The sequence below is a fragment of the Arvicola amphibius genome, chromosome 7 (assembly GCF_903992535.2).
Source record: "Arvicola amphibius chromosome 7, mArvAmp1.2, whole genome shotgun sequence".
Classification (NCBI taxonomy): domain Eukaryota; kingdom Metazoa; phylum Chordata; class Mammalia; order Rodentia; family Cricetidae; genus Arvicola; species Arvicola amphibius.
Window position 1 is genome coordinate 78,149,931 of NC_052053.1, and position 17,399 is coordinate 78,167,329.

General features: G+C 38.5%; 1 protein-coding gene across 3 annotated transcripts in view; it reads left to right on the forward strand.

The window, feature by feature from the left end:
• Positions 1-17,399, forward strand: part of Btbd7 (BTB domain containing 7) — an 84,806-nt gene that overhangs the window by 17,552 nt on the left and 49,855 nt on the right. For all 3 annotated transcript variants that reach the window (XM_038336712.1, XM_038336714.1, XM_038336713.1), the window contains exons 2-3: positions 14,000-14,187; positions 15,570-16,649. In XM_038336712.1, coding sequence (XP_038192640.1) covers positions 14,106-14,187; positions 15,570-16,649 — 1,162 coding nt within the window. In that variant the 5' untranslated portion in view covers positions 14,000-14,105. The remainder of the gene's footprint in view (positions 1-13,999; positions 14,188-15,569; positions 16,650-17,399) is intronic.

The window sequence follows — 17,399 nt, forward strand, 5'->3', positions numbered from 1 at the left end:
TAAAAGCCTGTGCTACCATGTTGAGCATATATATATTTTAAGCTAGTAATTAGTCTTTTTGAAATCTGAACTATATTAGAGTGATCAAAGACATGTAAAAGGATTACTGCACTCTTCATAATAATAAAGAGTTGGTTTACTACATACTGATGTGATTAAATACCTTATGGCATGTGCACAGTGTAGCTCTGTGTGTAGACTTTTAAAAGGCAAAATGCAGATTTGTATGTGACTATATTTCTTCAACTCTGATATATTTTGAAATGAATTAACTTTAGAACTGTCTGTGAGATACCCTACTGAAAACTGTTTAGTTTATGCCAGGCGTGGAAGTCACATGACTTTATCCCAGCTAGAGATCAGATGATCACAAGTCTGAGTGCAACATAAACTCTACATGTAAAGATCCTGTCTCTCAAAATAATAATTATGTTCAAATCCTAGGAAAGGAAGAATTGGATTATTGCAGGTTGTCTTTAGGGAAAGAGGCAGTATAAGGAATTGCCTTTCTGTGTAGTGTTCTGTATATTTGGAAACAGTTTTAAACAACAGGCTATTCTTACAGTTGTATAGGGGACAGTTCTGATTCTGAGATGAAGAAGAGTAACATTGATGAGAAGATAGACTCTTTGACATCTTTGATCCATTTAAATAGCCTTTAAGAGTATCTTGACTCGGCATAATACGTTGGCACTTTCAAGCTCCAGTAGTAGACAGAAACACTTTGTTAAACCTAAGGATAGCCTGCAGTAGTCACACACTAGTTTTACATTTTAATGCATATCTGAATTTATAATAGTTTTCAAGGTTAAGATTTGATAAATTTTAATTTTTATAAATCAAGTAACTATATTTAAAATTTATTCCTAGTAATGTAATTGTATATCTTTTTTAAAGATTGTTTTGAAGTCCCCCTCTTTTTGAGCTAGGGTTTCACTGTACCCTGGCTGGCCTGAAACTCCTGTTTCTCCTGTATCTAACTCCCAAAGGCTAAGATTACAGCCATGTCCCAGTATGCTCTGCTGGTTTGAATTTTTCTAACCCTATTAAGAATGATCTGGGGCTTGGGAAATGCTTCATGGGTAAAGTGCTTGCTGCATTAGTGTGAGGACCTGAGCTTAGGTCCCAAAACCTAATAAAAGCTAGGTATGCTGGCAAGCATCTTGAGGAAAACAGACAGATGGTACCTGGTGGCTTTCTAGCCAATCAGTCTAGCCAAAATGCCAAGCTCAAAGTTCAGTGAAAGACCATGATGTAGAGGGGGTTGAAAAGATGACTCTGTAGTTAAGGGCATGTCTGTCTACTCATCCAGAGGATCTGATGCCCTCTCTGGTCTCCATGGTTGTTTTGGGTTTTTTTTTGTTTTTTTTTTGTTTTTTTGTTTTTTTTTGAGACAGGATTTCTCTGTGTAGCTTTGGCTGTCCTGGAACTGCCTCTTTAGACCAGGTGAACTCACAGAGATCCACCTGCTTCTATCTCCCAAATGCTGGGATTAAAGGTGTTCACCATCACTGCCAGCTCATAATTTTTTAAAAAAATTTAAAAATGATTTCTAAAACTTCACTAGCGTCCATTCCCTATATTGTTCATGACTTTCTTTTGTCACCAGGTAGCCTGGGCTGTCCTCAAACTCTTGCCTAAGTGACTCTCTGAAAATTTTTTTAAAGCAATCTTAGCCCAGTATGGTGACTTACATCTTTAATCCCAGTACTAGGGAGGCAAAGGCAAGTCAGTCTCTGAGTTGGAGGCCAACCTGGTTTACATAGCAGGTTCCATGATAGCCAAGGCTACACAGTTAGACCCTATCTCAAAAAACAATAACAATAATTTTAAGAGATAACAACTTGCAGACCATGCACATTGTACCAGATAATTAATTTGAGAAATATTTCATAACTAGAAAAATCAAGAACACTAAGAATATGTAATTTCATTCTAGGAAGAGAAGTCAGCCAGAAATTCAAATACCACCCACTCCCCCAAATTAAAATAAGTTTTCTTCCATAGAGCCAAAATTCTAAGAACCAGATTCACCTCATATCTCTGCATTCACTTCCCTTATCCTCTAGTTTGAAAAATATCTTAACAGTTACACTTACAAGAATGCCAAATAGATAAGTGGGATGTGTGTACATTTGTGTTCTTTTAAAAGTGCTTTTTTTTCCTCTTGGAGACAGGGTCTCTCTGTGTATCCCTGGTTGTCCTAGAACTCTCTATAATCCAGGCTGGCCTCTAGCTCACAAAGATCCTCCTGCCACTGCCTCCTGAGTGCTGGGATTAAAGGCGTGCACCACCACCATCCAGCAAAAATGTTTTTTTAAAATAGAGTAAGAAAAGTATCACCAAGGAACTAGCATCTGTTTTGAATTAGAATAGATTATATTTTTAAAAACCCATATGATCTTAATAAGGTTCTCTTAAATCTGGGTTTGGTAGCACATCAATGTTATTCTAGCACTTTTAGGAGTTAAAGGCACAGGGAATCTTTGAACTCAAGGGATTTGAGACCAGCCTGAGAAACAGTGAAAACCTGTCTCAAAGCAGGGAGGAGGTCAATACCTTAAACATTCTTGAATAAAAATGTTTTCAGGCTATGTTTTTGTTCAGTGGAAAGTGGACAAGGGAAACACCTACCTTTCCACCCCTCCTTCCCTCTGTCCCTCTCTTTTTCTTTGAGGCAGGGTCTTATGTAGACTAGACTGGCCTCAGAGCCATTCTGTATCAAGAATGGTCTTGAACACCTAGTCCTCTTGTCTCTATCACCCAGGTGCAGAAATTTCAGGCATGTACCACCACAGTTAGTTTATACAGCGTGGAGTTGAACCCAGGCCTTCATACATGCTGGACAAAGACTCTATTTATCAACTAACTGAGCTACATTCCTATCTTTCTTTTCCTCCTTTTCTTGACTACTCTTATATATGAGTTTGAGCAATTTAACAAGTGCACACTGTCTTACAATTTGTAATCCCAGAATGTTAACACCATTTTGAGACAGGATGGCAAATATTGGCACAACCTGGAGTTTGTTTGAAACAGGGTTTCTCTACGTAGCCCTTGCTGTACTGGAACTCAACTCTGTAGACCAGGCTGGCTTCTGCCTCTGGAGTACAGATTACCACACCAAATGCTTATTTTGTTGGTAGAACTAAGATTGAAACCAAGTTTAATATGTAATCAATCACTCAATAGTTTAATTCTGTAAGTTTAATTGTCAAAACTGGAGAGAAAGCTGGGCGTGGAGATATATATCTATAATTCCAATACTCAGGAGGCAGAGACAGGCAGACAGTGGCAAGTTGGATGCCTGTCAGAGCTACTCAGTGAGAAAAATAAGGGTGAGAGACGGCTCCGCCAGGCAAGCATGAGGACCTAAGTTCAGATCCTCAACATCCACATAAAAAGCTTAGTGCCTGCAAATACATCTCTGGGGAGGTAGAGACAGGAAAATCTCTGGGGATCACTCACCAGCCAACTATTCTCACTGAGCAGGTGAACTCCAGGTTCATTGAGAGGCCCTGCATAAAAAATTGAGAGCCAGGCATAATGGCTCATGCCTTTAATCCCAACACTAGGGAGACAGAGGCAGGTGGATCCCTGATGTTGGATATCTCTCTGTATGCTGTGAATATGTTTTATTACCGTTGATTTGTCCAGTACCCAGACAGAATAGAGCCAGGCAGGAAATCCAAGCAGAGATACAGGGTGAAAAAGGGCAGAGTGAGGAAGATACTAACAGCCGCCATAGAAGCAAGATATGAGATAACAAGTCACGAGCCTCATGGTAAAATAGAAACTAATAAATATGGGTTAATTTAAGTTGAAAGAGCTAGTTAATAATAAACTTGAGCTGATAAGCTAAAGAGTTTGTAATTAATATTAAGCCTCACAGTAGTTATTCAGGAACTGGCGGGTGGGAGAGTAACCTCCAGTTACTCTGTGAATTCAAGGCCAATTTGAACTACATAGAAAATTTCAGAACAGCCAAGGCTACATAGAGTCGCAAAAAAAAAAAAGGTAGAAAGCAATTAAAGACACCCATTTTCAACTTCTGTCCTCTACATGCATCCACTTATATACATGCTTCCTATATATTTGTGTACACATACCAAAAAAGAGAACTTGTAAAAAAAAAATTAGAATGTGTGCACTAATTGCCAATATAACATTTGTAAACAAAAATATATTTAGGTACTAGAGCATTAGACATTAAAAGTGGGAGTTACTCACTCCAGTATTGTAAGGATAGAACTCAAAAAAGATTTGGAGTTATATATAAAAGTGTAAGTAAAGGGTATGGAGAGATGGCTCAGAGGTTAAGAGCACTGCCTGCTCTTCCAAAGGTCCTGAGTTCAATTCCCAGCAACCACATGGTGGCTCACAACCATCTGTAATGGGGTCTGGTGCCCTCTTCTGGCTTGCAGGCATACACACAGACAGAATATTGTATACATAATAAATAAATATTTAAAAAAAATAAAAAAGTGTAAGTAAGATTCTGTGTGATATAGGAAAAAATTAGGATAGAGTAGATATAGTAGTTATTTTGTGCATTTTTTTAATATTTATTTATTTATTATGTATACAATGTTCTGTCTGTGTGGATGCCTGCAGGCCAGAAGAGGGCGCCAGACCTCATTACAGATGGTTGTGAGCCACCATGTGGTTGCTGGGAATTGAACTCAGAACCTTTGGAAGAGCAGGCAATGCTCTTAACCACTGAGCCATCTCTCCAGCCCCTATAGTAGTTATTTTGTGAATGCCTCGTTTATAGCTTTAATATTGAGACATTCAGTTAGCTAAACTGGGTTTATTGGTTCAACGTGTAATCACAACATGCAGAAGGCCAAGGCAGGAGGATTGAGAGCTCCAGCCCAACCCTGTCTACACAGCATGTGAACCCAGAAAGTAAAGAAACTTCCAGAAGCAAGCAAAATTATATTATAAGGTCTCAGGAACCAGTATGAGTAACATGAGATGGTAGTTACTAGGAATTAGAATGTGTCAGATATATGGATTCATGAACTGAATAATTGGTAAGTTCTACAGAATTCTTCCAGCTAATGATTAAAGGAGAAATAAGTCACCATTTTGCAAACTCTAGCAAATTAATGACTATAGTTAGTGATTATGGTGACTTTTAAAGATTGAGAATTAAGTAGAAGTTTTGTACTAACTGATTGAAGTACATTCTATGACTGTTCTGCTTTGCTTTCTGTTGCTGTGATAAACACCCTAAATAAAAGCAACTTGGGGAGGAAAGGAATGGTTTCATCTTACAGCTTACAGTCTATCATTGAGAGGCAAGGCAGGAAGGAACTCAAGATGGAAGAAACTAAAGTAGAGACCACCAAGGAATGACTACTTACTGCCTTGATTCCTTATCTGCTCAGTTATCTGTGTTATGTAACCCAGGCCTTCCCATTGTCAATCTTCAATCCAATGACCACAGACCCATCTGATGAAGGTAATTTCTCAATTAAGATTCCCTATTTCCAAATATTTCAAGTTGACAAAAGCTATAACAATTATATGTCAAATATGAGACAGTCTTGGCTAAATAAATACATATGTTCATACAGTAGTAATATTGAGTGCTGAGGAGATGGCTCAGTGGGCAAAGAACTTGCCCACACAAGCATAATGACTTGAGTTCAGATCCTGGTGGCATAAGCATTTCTAATTTCAGTATGCCCCTACTGGGAAGTGGGAGGTGGAGACAAGAGAATACATGATGGAAACTTGTTGGGCAGCTAGCCTGGCTTATACAACAAAACAAAAGACCTTGTCTTAAATAAAATGGAAGGGAAGACCAACACCAAGGCTGACTGTCTTTATGTCCCTATGCCCACATTCACTTTCACACACATAAACACAAACACAAGAATGATACTGAATCTGACCACATCTCTAGATAATGTCAGTTCATTGTGAAAGAAGCCAGAGGAACTTTATATTAATAAACATCAGAAAATTACGTGAAGGGAATGGAAACACAGAAGGAGAAGCACTTGAAGAAGATTTGAGGTTCAAAATTGGAGGGGGGAAGATTCTGTTAGAATTGATATGAAATTGCTGCAATTTAATTTTGAAATTTACTGATGGAACTAAGTTCTCCCCCTTTTGTGTATATTCTTTCTATAGAAATGCAAAAATGTCCCTTGCAAAGAGGGACTGAGATTGTCTTCTGTGTCTGAATGCTAAGAGATGTGTTATTTATGGGTGTGTTAATCCACAATCAGGAAACTTCACCATTCATTGATGATTCGGAGTACTAGAAAAATTGTGACCAGTCCATTTATAGTTGGGGAGATAGCTTAGTGGGTAAACTGCTTGCCTTGTAAGCTTGTGAACCTGAGATTTTGATCCCTAGACCTCACATAAAAAGCTAGTTGTGATGGTTTGCCCTTTTAGTCCCAAGGATGGTGAGTCCCAAGGATGCAGAGACAGGTGGATATCTAGAACTAGCTGGCCAGCTGTCCTAGCCTTCTTGGTGAAGTGCTGGGCCTGTGAAAAACCTTGTCTCAAATAAAAGGTGGAAGGCACTAAGCATAATACCTGAGAATGTCTTCTAATCTCCATATACACATATGCACACCACCTCACATACAGTATGCACCCACCCACACAAACACACCAAGATCAGTTCATTTAACCTCAGGTTGGGGGAAGGGGGTGCTTTCCTAAATTGACTGCAGGTGAATTTGAGACTCCCAGTCTGTGAGGACTATGAATCAACAAGCTCAGACATGCCATAACCTCCTCCTAGTGCCTATCTTTGAAGGTCCCAAATGTGATCTGTTTGGAAGACTTGACTCCTCTCCTGGCCACATATCCTGTCAATATAAAGATAATTGTGAGGAGCTGGCTTCTAAGTTTATCTCAGGAAATGGAGCAGAGATTTGACTGGGAACAAAAGATTTGACTGTGACCAACTTTCTCACCAGAGTTCTACAGCATTGGGGAAAAGTCACCCAAAATACTAGTGCATGGATAAAATTGTGCCCAATAATTGATTAATGCACTTCTAAAGCTCTTGGGATGAGTCTCACTAAAGGGAGAGCGCTATAGCGTCAAAAGGGATTTACAGGAAGAACAGTCACTATTCAAAAGGCCTACCTCCTTCGTAATGTGTTTTTCTGGTGGGTTGACCTGATTTGTAAACTGAAATCTTACTGCACAATCCTGAAGACCACAGCAGGACTGTCTAGATCAAATTGCCCTGTGGGCATGTCTGTGAGATACTATCTTGTGGGAATACCTAGCCTATAAATGGGCAGTATACCATTTCCTGGATTTGGGTCCTGCGTTGTATAAGAGCAAAGGAAGCAAGCTGAGCAGTAAGCATTCATGCATTCATTCCTTTTCTGGTTTTGACTGTGAATGTAAGCAACTGCTTCAAGTTCCTGCCTTGATTCCTTCCATAACAATGGACTATAACCCAGAATAGTAAGCCAAATAGACCCTTTCTCCCTTAAAGATGCTTTTGTCAGGATATATCATAACAAAATCAAAACTAGAGTAACAGTTTAACCTCCACCTTAGCATGTTTATTCAGAGAATAAAAAAAAAGTACCTGTTCTGTCTACATGGAGAACTTGTTTTGTTTTGAAAAGTAAATGCTTTAATGCATGAAAAAGCTCTTTGAAAATCTTACATCCCTATTCTGTTGTGTAATAATCCCACTACAATGATGAAAAGAAATTTTAAGTCGGAGAGAATGTTTTTTAAAAAATACAAATCTGTCATTGCTTTTCTCTATTAATGTTTCATTTTCTATGTGGCATAAAATACATAATTACTGATCTAACCAGTTTAAGTATACAGTTGATGACATTAAATAACTCTCATAGTTGTGCAAACATTACCACTATCCATCTCTAAAACGCTCTCATTTTCCTACAAATGAAAAACTGCTCATTAAACCCTAACTCCACAACTCCTGACACCACCATTCTAGTTCCTGTCTTTGAATTTGATTATACTTCATACAAGTGCAATCATACCCTATTTGACCTTTTGTGATGGATTTATTTCACTTACCATAATGCTTTCATTTTAATGCTTTAGCATGGGTCAGAATTTCATTTTTAAAACTTAATTGAAAAAGCTTAGTGCAGCCACATGTGGTGGCACACACTTTTATCTCAGTTGATAGGTAAATATATGTGAGTTCAAGGTCAGCCTGGTCTACATAGTAGGTTTCATGCCATCCAAGGCTACATAATGTGACCCTTTCTCGAAAAAAACAAAAAAGAAAAAATAAGAATTTCTAAGGATTGAGCCCAAGTCCTCAGTCATATGAGATGAGCATTTAGCTCTATCACAAGACTTTTCCTTACATATTTTAGGTATATATCACATTTTGTCTACCCATTCAGTCATCACTGAACACTTGAGTTGCTTTTCCCCGTGGCTATTGTGAAGAGTGTTGCTGTGCACACAGGAGCATAGATAGCCGTTGAGTCCCTACTGTCTCTTCACAGGTAGGATTGCTGGATCACATAATAATTCTATGTTTAATACTTGAGGAAGCTGTACTTTTAAAACTAAAGCTCACTTATATATTTGAAACATCTAGCAGTCACATTTGATGCTGTTTGTGCACCGGACAATGAATCCTTTCTTTTCCTGAAAATGTTTTTCTAAAAGGCTTAAGACTATAGACAAGGAATATGGTCCCCAAGAAACAATTTTGGGACTGCAAAAACTAAGTCATTGTGATTACCTGCCAGTATGTCTTTTAAAAACTTATTTCATAGCCGGGTGGTGGTGGCGCACGCCTTTAATCCCAGCACTCAGGAGGCAGAGGCAGGCGGATCTCTGTGAGTTCGAGGCCAGCCTGGTCTACAAGAGCTAGTTCCAGGACAGGCTCTAAAAAAGCTTCAGAGAAACCCTGTCTCGAAAAACCAAAAAAAAAAAAAAAAACTTATTTCATTCAGTTGTTTTTCAACTTAATGCCTCATAAGTTTCAGCTACTTTCCTACATGAGAAGGATATAATGTTGACTTAAATAAAAGAATAGCCAGTCAGTCATGGTGCACATCTTTAATCCCAGCACTCGGGAGGCAGAGGAAGGCAGATCTCTGAGTTTGAAGCCAGCCTGGTCTACAGAGCAAGTTCCAGGACAGCCAGGGCTACAGAGAAACCCTATCTTGAAAAATCAAAAAGAAAGAAAGAAAAAAAAAAGACTAAATGAAGGAATGACTCTCATGAAATTTATATTATAGTGCATGGGACAGTTAGAAGTATATGATAATATTTCAATTGAAGAATGAAGAAAAATAAATTGAAAAGAAGGGATAGGGTATGATAGGATAGAGTATTATTTTATAGGCACTCATAAATTAGCTTTCTGAGAAAAGTGGTATTTTAGCAGAAACTTGAATAAGAGTACAAACCCTATGAAAACTGTGTGGGAAAGTGACCCAGGCAAAGGGAATATGGTAAGACTAGTAAGTACTCTTTTGGGAGACATGTTGGTAATCAGACAGCTATCCCAACAAGTCTCCCATATGAAGAGGGCAGTAGAAAAAAAATAAACCACAAGAAACTGAAGATGGGTAGTGAGGTGCAAGATGCTGCAAGGTATGTTGTTTTGCTGGGTGTTATTTCTTGGCATATGGACATATGTAGTACACCCAAAGGCATATTTTGTTTGGAAAAGGCAGCAGTGAGACAACTAATCAAGAGAATCTAGGTTTCCAAATGTCATCTCTGAAAACATTATCTGATAATAGCCAACATAACTTTACTGATACTGAACATGAAAATAATACGAGAATTGTGCAGGCACATACAAATCTCGTAACAACCTGTGTTTCACAGAGTGATGTACTAAAATGCAGTTAGGTCAAAAAAGACTTTGAGTTTCAAGAAATGAATACCTAGTCATGACCCAGCTGCAGAGGAAGCAAGATGTGACTGCCTCGCTGAAAAAGGTGCCAAACCACATGGCCAACATAGACAAGAATTATGGGCTAATATAAGTTACAAGAATTAGTTAATGGGCTGGAGAGATGGCTCAGTGGTTGAGAGCACTGGCTGTTCTTCTAGAAGTCCTGAGTTCAATTCCCAGCACCCACATGGTGGCTCACAGCCATCTGTAATTAGATCTGGCGCCCTCTTCTGGTCTGTAGGTATATATGCAGACAGAACACTGTCTACATAATTAATAATAATAATAATAATAATGAATTAGTTAATAAGAAGAGCCTGAGATACTGGGCCAATCAGTTTTATGATTGATGTAGACCTCTGTGTTATTTCTTTGGGACATAACGACTGCGGGAACTGGGTAGGACTGAAAACTCAGTAAACAGAATGGTGCCCAACGTGTGGACAACTGCATCCATATAAAGCTTTAGAGAGCTTGGGTAGTAATTCTAGACAGAAAAGAATAGAGGTATGTATGGCTTCTTGATAGCATCATTTTCTCAGGTGGGATCTGTTTGCTAGAGGCAAATGTATCTCATTTTAGAGAGGCTTCCTGACTCAGCTTAAATGGTGTTTATGAATAGCCTACAGCAAGCTTCTTGGTGGAGGCAGGGACCTTGAAACGCCTTAGAGTGGCAATAAACTGGCTCTGGCCAGTACCTCTGCCCTGAGGCTGGAATCTCAGAAAGCTAAGGAGTAGACTGGATCCAGCCATCAAAGCCAAGGCTTTAATCCCAGCCATATTGTTTAACAAATTAAAGACTCATGTGATCAGAAAAAGAGAGATACATTAAAAATAGTTTCAGACAAAAAAGCCTCTAAATAATTTACAGTGTGTTTAAAAATATATGTAGGCTTGGGAAAGAAAAAAAAACGGATAAAGTCCTTTAAAAAGAAAAGAGAGAGTAGTTGGGTGTGGTGGCACACCTTTTAATCCCAACATTTGGGTGGCAGAGGCCCACCGCTCTCTGTGAGTTCAAGGACAGTCTGGTCTACAGAGTTAGTTCCAGGACAAAGATACATAGAGAAACCAAAATTAAAAATAAAAATAAAAGAAATAGAGTTTAAAATAAAGCCATGCAAAAATAGAAAACAGAATCTGGATACTGTATGTTATTATGTTCTCTTTGAATTGTTTGAATGCTGCGGAAGGCTGCTAAAAGATACTTGTTTAAAATCAGCCTTGTTATTTTATAGGTGCAGAAGCTAAGGTTCATCAAAGTTGAGAGTAACTTGTCTCACGTGTGTGATAAGCAGTGATGGAGTGCAGCCCCTGGTACCATAGGCTTCTACTCTCTGGCTTCTGCTAAAAGCAGTAAAAAGTGTTTTTATAGCTGCAATCAGCATTTTTTTCCCAGGGTGCATTTTGAGTTCATTTCTTTGGTGTTCTGTAGGGCAATAGGGTTCCTCAATCGTGCTGAATTATTCTTCCTCACAGTGTACCTTAATATTTTGAAGGAACTGAAGAGTCCTGAGGGAAAGAAACCTCTGGTTTTCTTTAACTCTGCATTTTCCAGATTTGGGGGAAAACCTTTGGGAAATTGTAAAATACAGTGGTTCCACTCCACACTCTACTTGCTAAGCATTACAGGAACTAGGCTGAAAATTTAAAAACATACACACACAGACAGACAGACAGATAGACAGACGGGGCTGCAGGCTGCTCAGAGTAGAGGAAAACAAGTTGTTTACAAGAAATTCAGGGTCTGGTGGTCCACAGTCCCCAACAGAAAATGTTAAACTTAGATTTGGTTGCGTGCATGATGGGGAAAGAAGTTGTCATATATGTTATTTTTAAATTCTTTTTTATTTGTTTGTTCATTCTCTGTGAGTTTTCCCACCCAGCTGACATGTTTAACAGCATCACATTGTTGAACATCATATCACATCAATTGGGATTGGTCGTGTTGAGAGTTAACAGAGGACTCTCCCCAAAATGATGACTCTAGAAAAGGAACCTAGCAGCTTTCTAGGCTTGCTGCATTCATCCTCTGGGCCTCCTGAGTCCCAGGAGCCCTCTTTCCTTTCCTGTCACATCATCCAAACATTTGATTTTACCCTGTTGGCTGTAGAAGATATTTCCAAGGCTTGCCTGGAAAGTAAACAACCCCTGAACTATATTAGAATTCTAATTAATTCTCATTTCCAGAATCTAAAGACAGCAAAATAGATTAAGAAATAAGTAATATGATATTGTGTATGTCTGTTTGTTTATTTGGGAGGCAGGATTTCTGTATGTTCTCTAGCCTGGTCTCAGTTCCTGTGCTTAAGGGATCCTCCTGTCTCAGCTTCTTGCCTCAAGTAGCTGGGACTACTGTTATCCACCACAGAGCCCAGCAATGTTAGTGTCTTGAGCAAAGCAAGTGAGATTCCCAGATGAAAATAATTCATGTGTGTGTTAAAAGCAAAAGTAGTGGACTGTTTCCACTGACATTTGTATCCGGAAGCAAGTCTCATTTTTCTTGTATTTTAGAATAGTTCATGCCTTTGGCATGCTTTGTGTTGTGTCAGTGGAATTTGTTCAGTTGTCAGTAAAAGGTAAAAATCAAAACAAACAAAAATATAGCCAACATGGAACTTGAGGAATGAGTAAGGGAAATAAGAATCAGCTTCAGCTCATGAGCAGTACCATGTCATTGCACTCTTGGTAACCCCTTCTTTACACCATATTCAAAGCTGATATTTTGAAGGTTTTGGTTTTCCCATGTATTTTGGTAGACTTGATGTTGCATGATGTTTTCATGCTATATATAATTTCTTAGTATATATTTCCTTGGCTGGTCTGGAGCTCACTATGTGGACCAGGCTGGCCTCAAACTCATAGGGACCTACCTGCCTCAGCCTCCCAAGAAGTGGGATTCAAGGTATGCACCACCACACCTAGCTTTAAACCTAAATCTTTAATGAGTAAAAAGACTGAAATTTGACCTATAAAAAAAACAACTTTGATTCATGGGACTCAATTTCAGTTCAAAGAATGGTTAAAAATGGCTAATAGATGGGGTTGGAGAAAAGATGGCTTAGTAGTTAAGAACATGCACAGTCCTTCCGGTAGAGCTGAGTTTGAATCCCATCACCCATGTTAGGCAGCTAATAACCTCTTGTAACTCTGGCTCTTGACGGGGATCCAATTCCTTTGGCCTCTGCAGGCACCTGAAGTCATATGCACATACATACACAATGAAAAATAATAAAAATAATTTTTAGGTCGCTTGTAGAATCTTTAAGCTTCTGTGAAGTTTAACCTGAAAACTAAGATTTCTTAGACTTACTGATTTTTTAAAATAACAATATAAACTTTATTTTTCATTGTTTTAATTGTGGTATTAGAGAGCCATCTCAGGACTTTGTGCACATAGAAAAGTACTCCACCACTAAACTTCTAAAAACAGAATGTCACCAAGCATCAAACTTTAGAAAATATTTGATTATTCATGTGCGTATATAAGGGTATCGTTTGACTAGAATTACTTCTGCTTTACCTAGTATCTGTATCTAGCTAGAAAATCATAACCTTACAGTGAACACTGCAGTTAGATTTCCATATGTATATGGAAATGTTTGTCTGTGTGTGTATGAACATGTTCATAAAAGATCAGTTCAAAACAATTGCCAGGTGGTGGTGGAGTACACTTTTAAACCCAGGACTCGGGAGGCAGAGGCAAGTGGATCTCTGAGTTCAAGGCCAGCCTGGTCTACAAAACGAACTCCAGGACAGCCAGGTCTATGCAGAGAAACTCTGTCTCATAAATAAATAATATAAAAAAGCATATGTGAACTTCTTAGTATATTATTTACAAAAAATGCAGTTTGAGGTAACTTTTTTAATAATTTATTTTTATGTGCAGTGTTGTTTTACTTGTGTGTTTGTCTGTGAGAGGGTGTTGGACAATTGTAAACTGCCATGTGGGTGCTGGGAATTGAACCCAGGTTCTCTGGAAGAGCAGGCAGTGCTCCTAACTGCTGAGCCATCTCTCCAGCCCAAGGTTGCTTTTTTTTTTTTTTAACTGTTGGTTTAAGATATATTTAAAACAATAAATAATTTATCTTTGTTTCCATCAAGAAATGGATGAAAAGAGGCTGCTGGATCCAGGGTTGAAGGTTCATAAAGGCCTCTGGGATTACACTCTGAAGAACCAGCAGATGGAATGCCGGAGTGATTGAAGAAAATGGGTGCTAATGCATCTAACTATCCTCATTCGTGCTCCCCACGGGTAGGGGGAAATTCACAGGCCCAGCAGACTTTCATAGGTAACTTTGCATTTTTAAATTTTATTTTCTGATGTGACTGTAAATAGAATTGTGTTAACAGTTATATTTGAAGATAAAAAAGAGTGCTGAGTGGTAGAAAAAATATTATAGGTAATAATTCTGCAGTATCGAGGTTCCCTGCCCTCACCCCAATGTTAATCGGGCTTGTTATAAATGCAGCCTTAGAGAAAAACATTTTATAATTATAGACAATATTCTTAATTTGTAAACTGCTTCTCATTTCCAAAAAATCGATTAGTTAAGCCTTAGTCCTTGATTGCCAAAAAATCAAAGACATTTTTTTAAAATTCAGGCAAAATTTTGTTTTTGTTTGTTGTTTTTTCTTTCCTTCATTCCTCCTTCCTTTTTATTAAAAATTGTTACAGAACACATTAATTTGGTGGGGGTATTTATGGCACAAAGTCAGAGGATAATTTGTGAGAGTCAGTTCTTTCCTAATCCCCGTATGGGTACCAGGAACCAAACTCAGAAAATCAGGTTTAGTGACACGTGACTGAGCCATCTTTCTGTCCCTCTTAAAATAGACTTATTTCTTATTTTATTTTGTGTGTATGCACATGCGTGTGGAATTTTACTTGCCTGTGTGTACACAGGGAGGGCAGACATTGACATTAGGTGTTTTCTCAATCACACTCCACCTTTTTTGACCTTTAAGATTTATTTATTTTATTTTGTGTATATGTGTTTGTCCCTGAATATATGTTTGTGTGACGAGTGCCTACAGAATCCACAAAAGGATGTTGAATCCTGTGGAACCAGAGTTGCAGGTGGTCATGAGCTGCCCGTTTGGGGGTTGTGGACCCAGCCCAGGACCTCTGTAAGAACAGCAATTCTTTAACCACGGAGCCATATCTCTAGCCCTCTACCTACAGATGGGTCTGTCATTGGACCTGCAAGCTCATGTTTTAGCTACACTGGTTGGCCTGTGGTCCCCTAGGATCTGCTTGTCTCCAACTTCCCAACACTGTATCATTGTGTCCAGCTTTTATGTGTCTGATGGGTATCTGAACTTAGGTCTTCATGGTCCAATAAACCATCTTCCCTGCTCCCCTCCCCAGCCGTGCATATGTGCACGCCTACACACACACACACACACACACCTTTATTTGAGCTCTGCAGCCTAAGCTGTTACAATAGTCTTGACCTCCAGCCTCAGCCTCAGTGTTGGGATTACAAGTATACAACACATGGTGCCTGACCCTCTTTCTTAATATGAAACTGAGTTATTTGCATTCATAAGAAACAATGTTCAGTTTTATTTGAGGTGTATCATGCTGTATTTGTAAAAGTTTTAGGCATGAAATATGTCAATGTTAAAAATAAATGTTAAGAAATTATGATTTACTTAATTTTCTTCTTAGGAACATCATCCTATTCTCAGCAAGGCTATGGTTGTGAATCAAAGTTGTATAGCCTTGACCATGGCCACGAGAAACCACAAGACAAAAAAAAGAGAACCTCTGGCCTTGCTACCCTCAAAAAGAAATTTATTAAACGCCGAAAATCAAATAGGTCGGCTGATCACGCCAAGCAGATGCGAGAACTCCTCTCTGGGTGGGATGTGAGGGATGTCAATGCACTAGTAGAAGAATATGAGGGAACTTCAGCCTTAAAGGAGCTTTCTCTACAAGCCAGTTTGGCCAGACCAGAAGCCCGGACACTGCAGAAGGATATGGCTGACCTTTATGAGTATAAGTACTGTACTGATGTGGACTTAATATTTCAAGAAACTTGTTTTCCTGTTCATCGTGCTATTTTGGCAGCAAGGTGTCCATTTTTTAAAACACTGCTTTCTTCTTCGCCTGAGTATGGGGCAGAGATAATAATGGACATCAGTACGGCTGGTATTGACATGCCCATGTTTTCTGCCTTGTTACACTACCTTTATACGGGGGAATTTGGAATGGAGGACTCAAGGTTTCAGAATGTTGATATCCTTGTTCAGCTTAGTGAAGAATTTGGAACACCAAATTCCCTTGATGTAGATATGCGTGGACTCTTTGATTACATGTGTTATTATGATGTCGTCCTTAGTTTTTCTTCAGATTCTGAGCTAGTCGAAGCTTTTGGTGGAAATCAGAACTGTTTAGATGAAGAGCTCAAAGCCCACAAGGCTGTTATTTCTGCACGATCCCCATTTTTCCGAAATTTATTACAAAGGAGGATACGGACTGGTGAAGAAATCACAGACCGAACTTTGAGAACTCCCACAAGAATTATATTAGATGAGTCCATTATACCAAAAAAATATGCAAAAGTGATATTACACTGTATGTATACCGACGTGGTGGACCTCTCTGTTTTGCACTGTAGCCCTTCTGTGGGGAGTCTCAGTGAAGTTCAGGCTCTTGTTGCAGGAAAGCCAAACATGACCAGGGCAGAAGAAGCCATGGAACTTTACCACATAGCATTGTTCTTGGAATTTAACATGCTCGCACAAGGTATGAAATTCTGGCTTTAAATTTTTATTTCTAAAATTATATATTTGTCTATCAAATTAAAACCACAACTACTTTAATTCTATATCAGTGTCTAGAATATACAGGATTAATTTCTTTCTCAGTCTGTAATTAGGAATGATTAGACAACTTCAGGGTCAGTATTAATGTAGCTTTTCATTTGCTAATACTTGATTAAGATCAAGTATTCAGTACTAATGATAAAGAACATTGGTGAGACTGCAGCTTGTTCTTGCCTAATGTAAGACAGTGGGTATGGGACTATGTGATTAGCCACCTATGCTGTCTCTGCTCTAGCTTTGAACCTCCCCATTTCTCCAGATCTCAAGTTTAGATTCCTGTATTTATATTTAACACCTCATTGATTCTTACTTGCTTAGAATAAATTCATTATAAAAATAAAAGGTAGGACACATTTAAATTTATTTTAATTAAGTCTCTGACTTACATTTTAAAATAGTTTGTATCTTACTTTCAGGTTCAAACTTGTACATCAGGCATTAGCCTGTAAAGCAGTTAGTGCCAGACCCACATACATGCCTTTTTCATTTGTTTTAAACAAAACAGTTTGTCTATCTGGATAGCATATTTTTTCTGTGTTCTAAGCAAATGAATATATGAATATTGTGTTAGAGAAGTATATCTTTTGGTAAATGTTAAAATCCTAACATTTCAGAGCTAGAAAGAGACATTCCCTACACGGAGTAAATAATTAGCTTTCTGTGGTTGTAA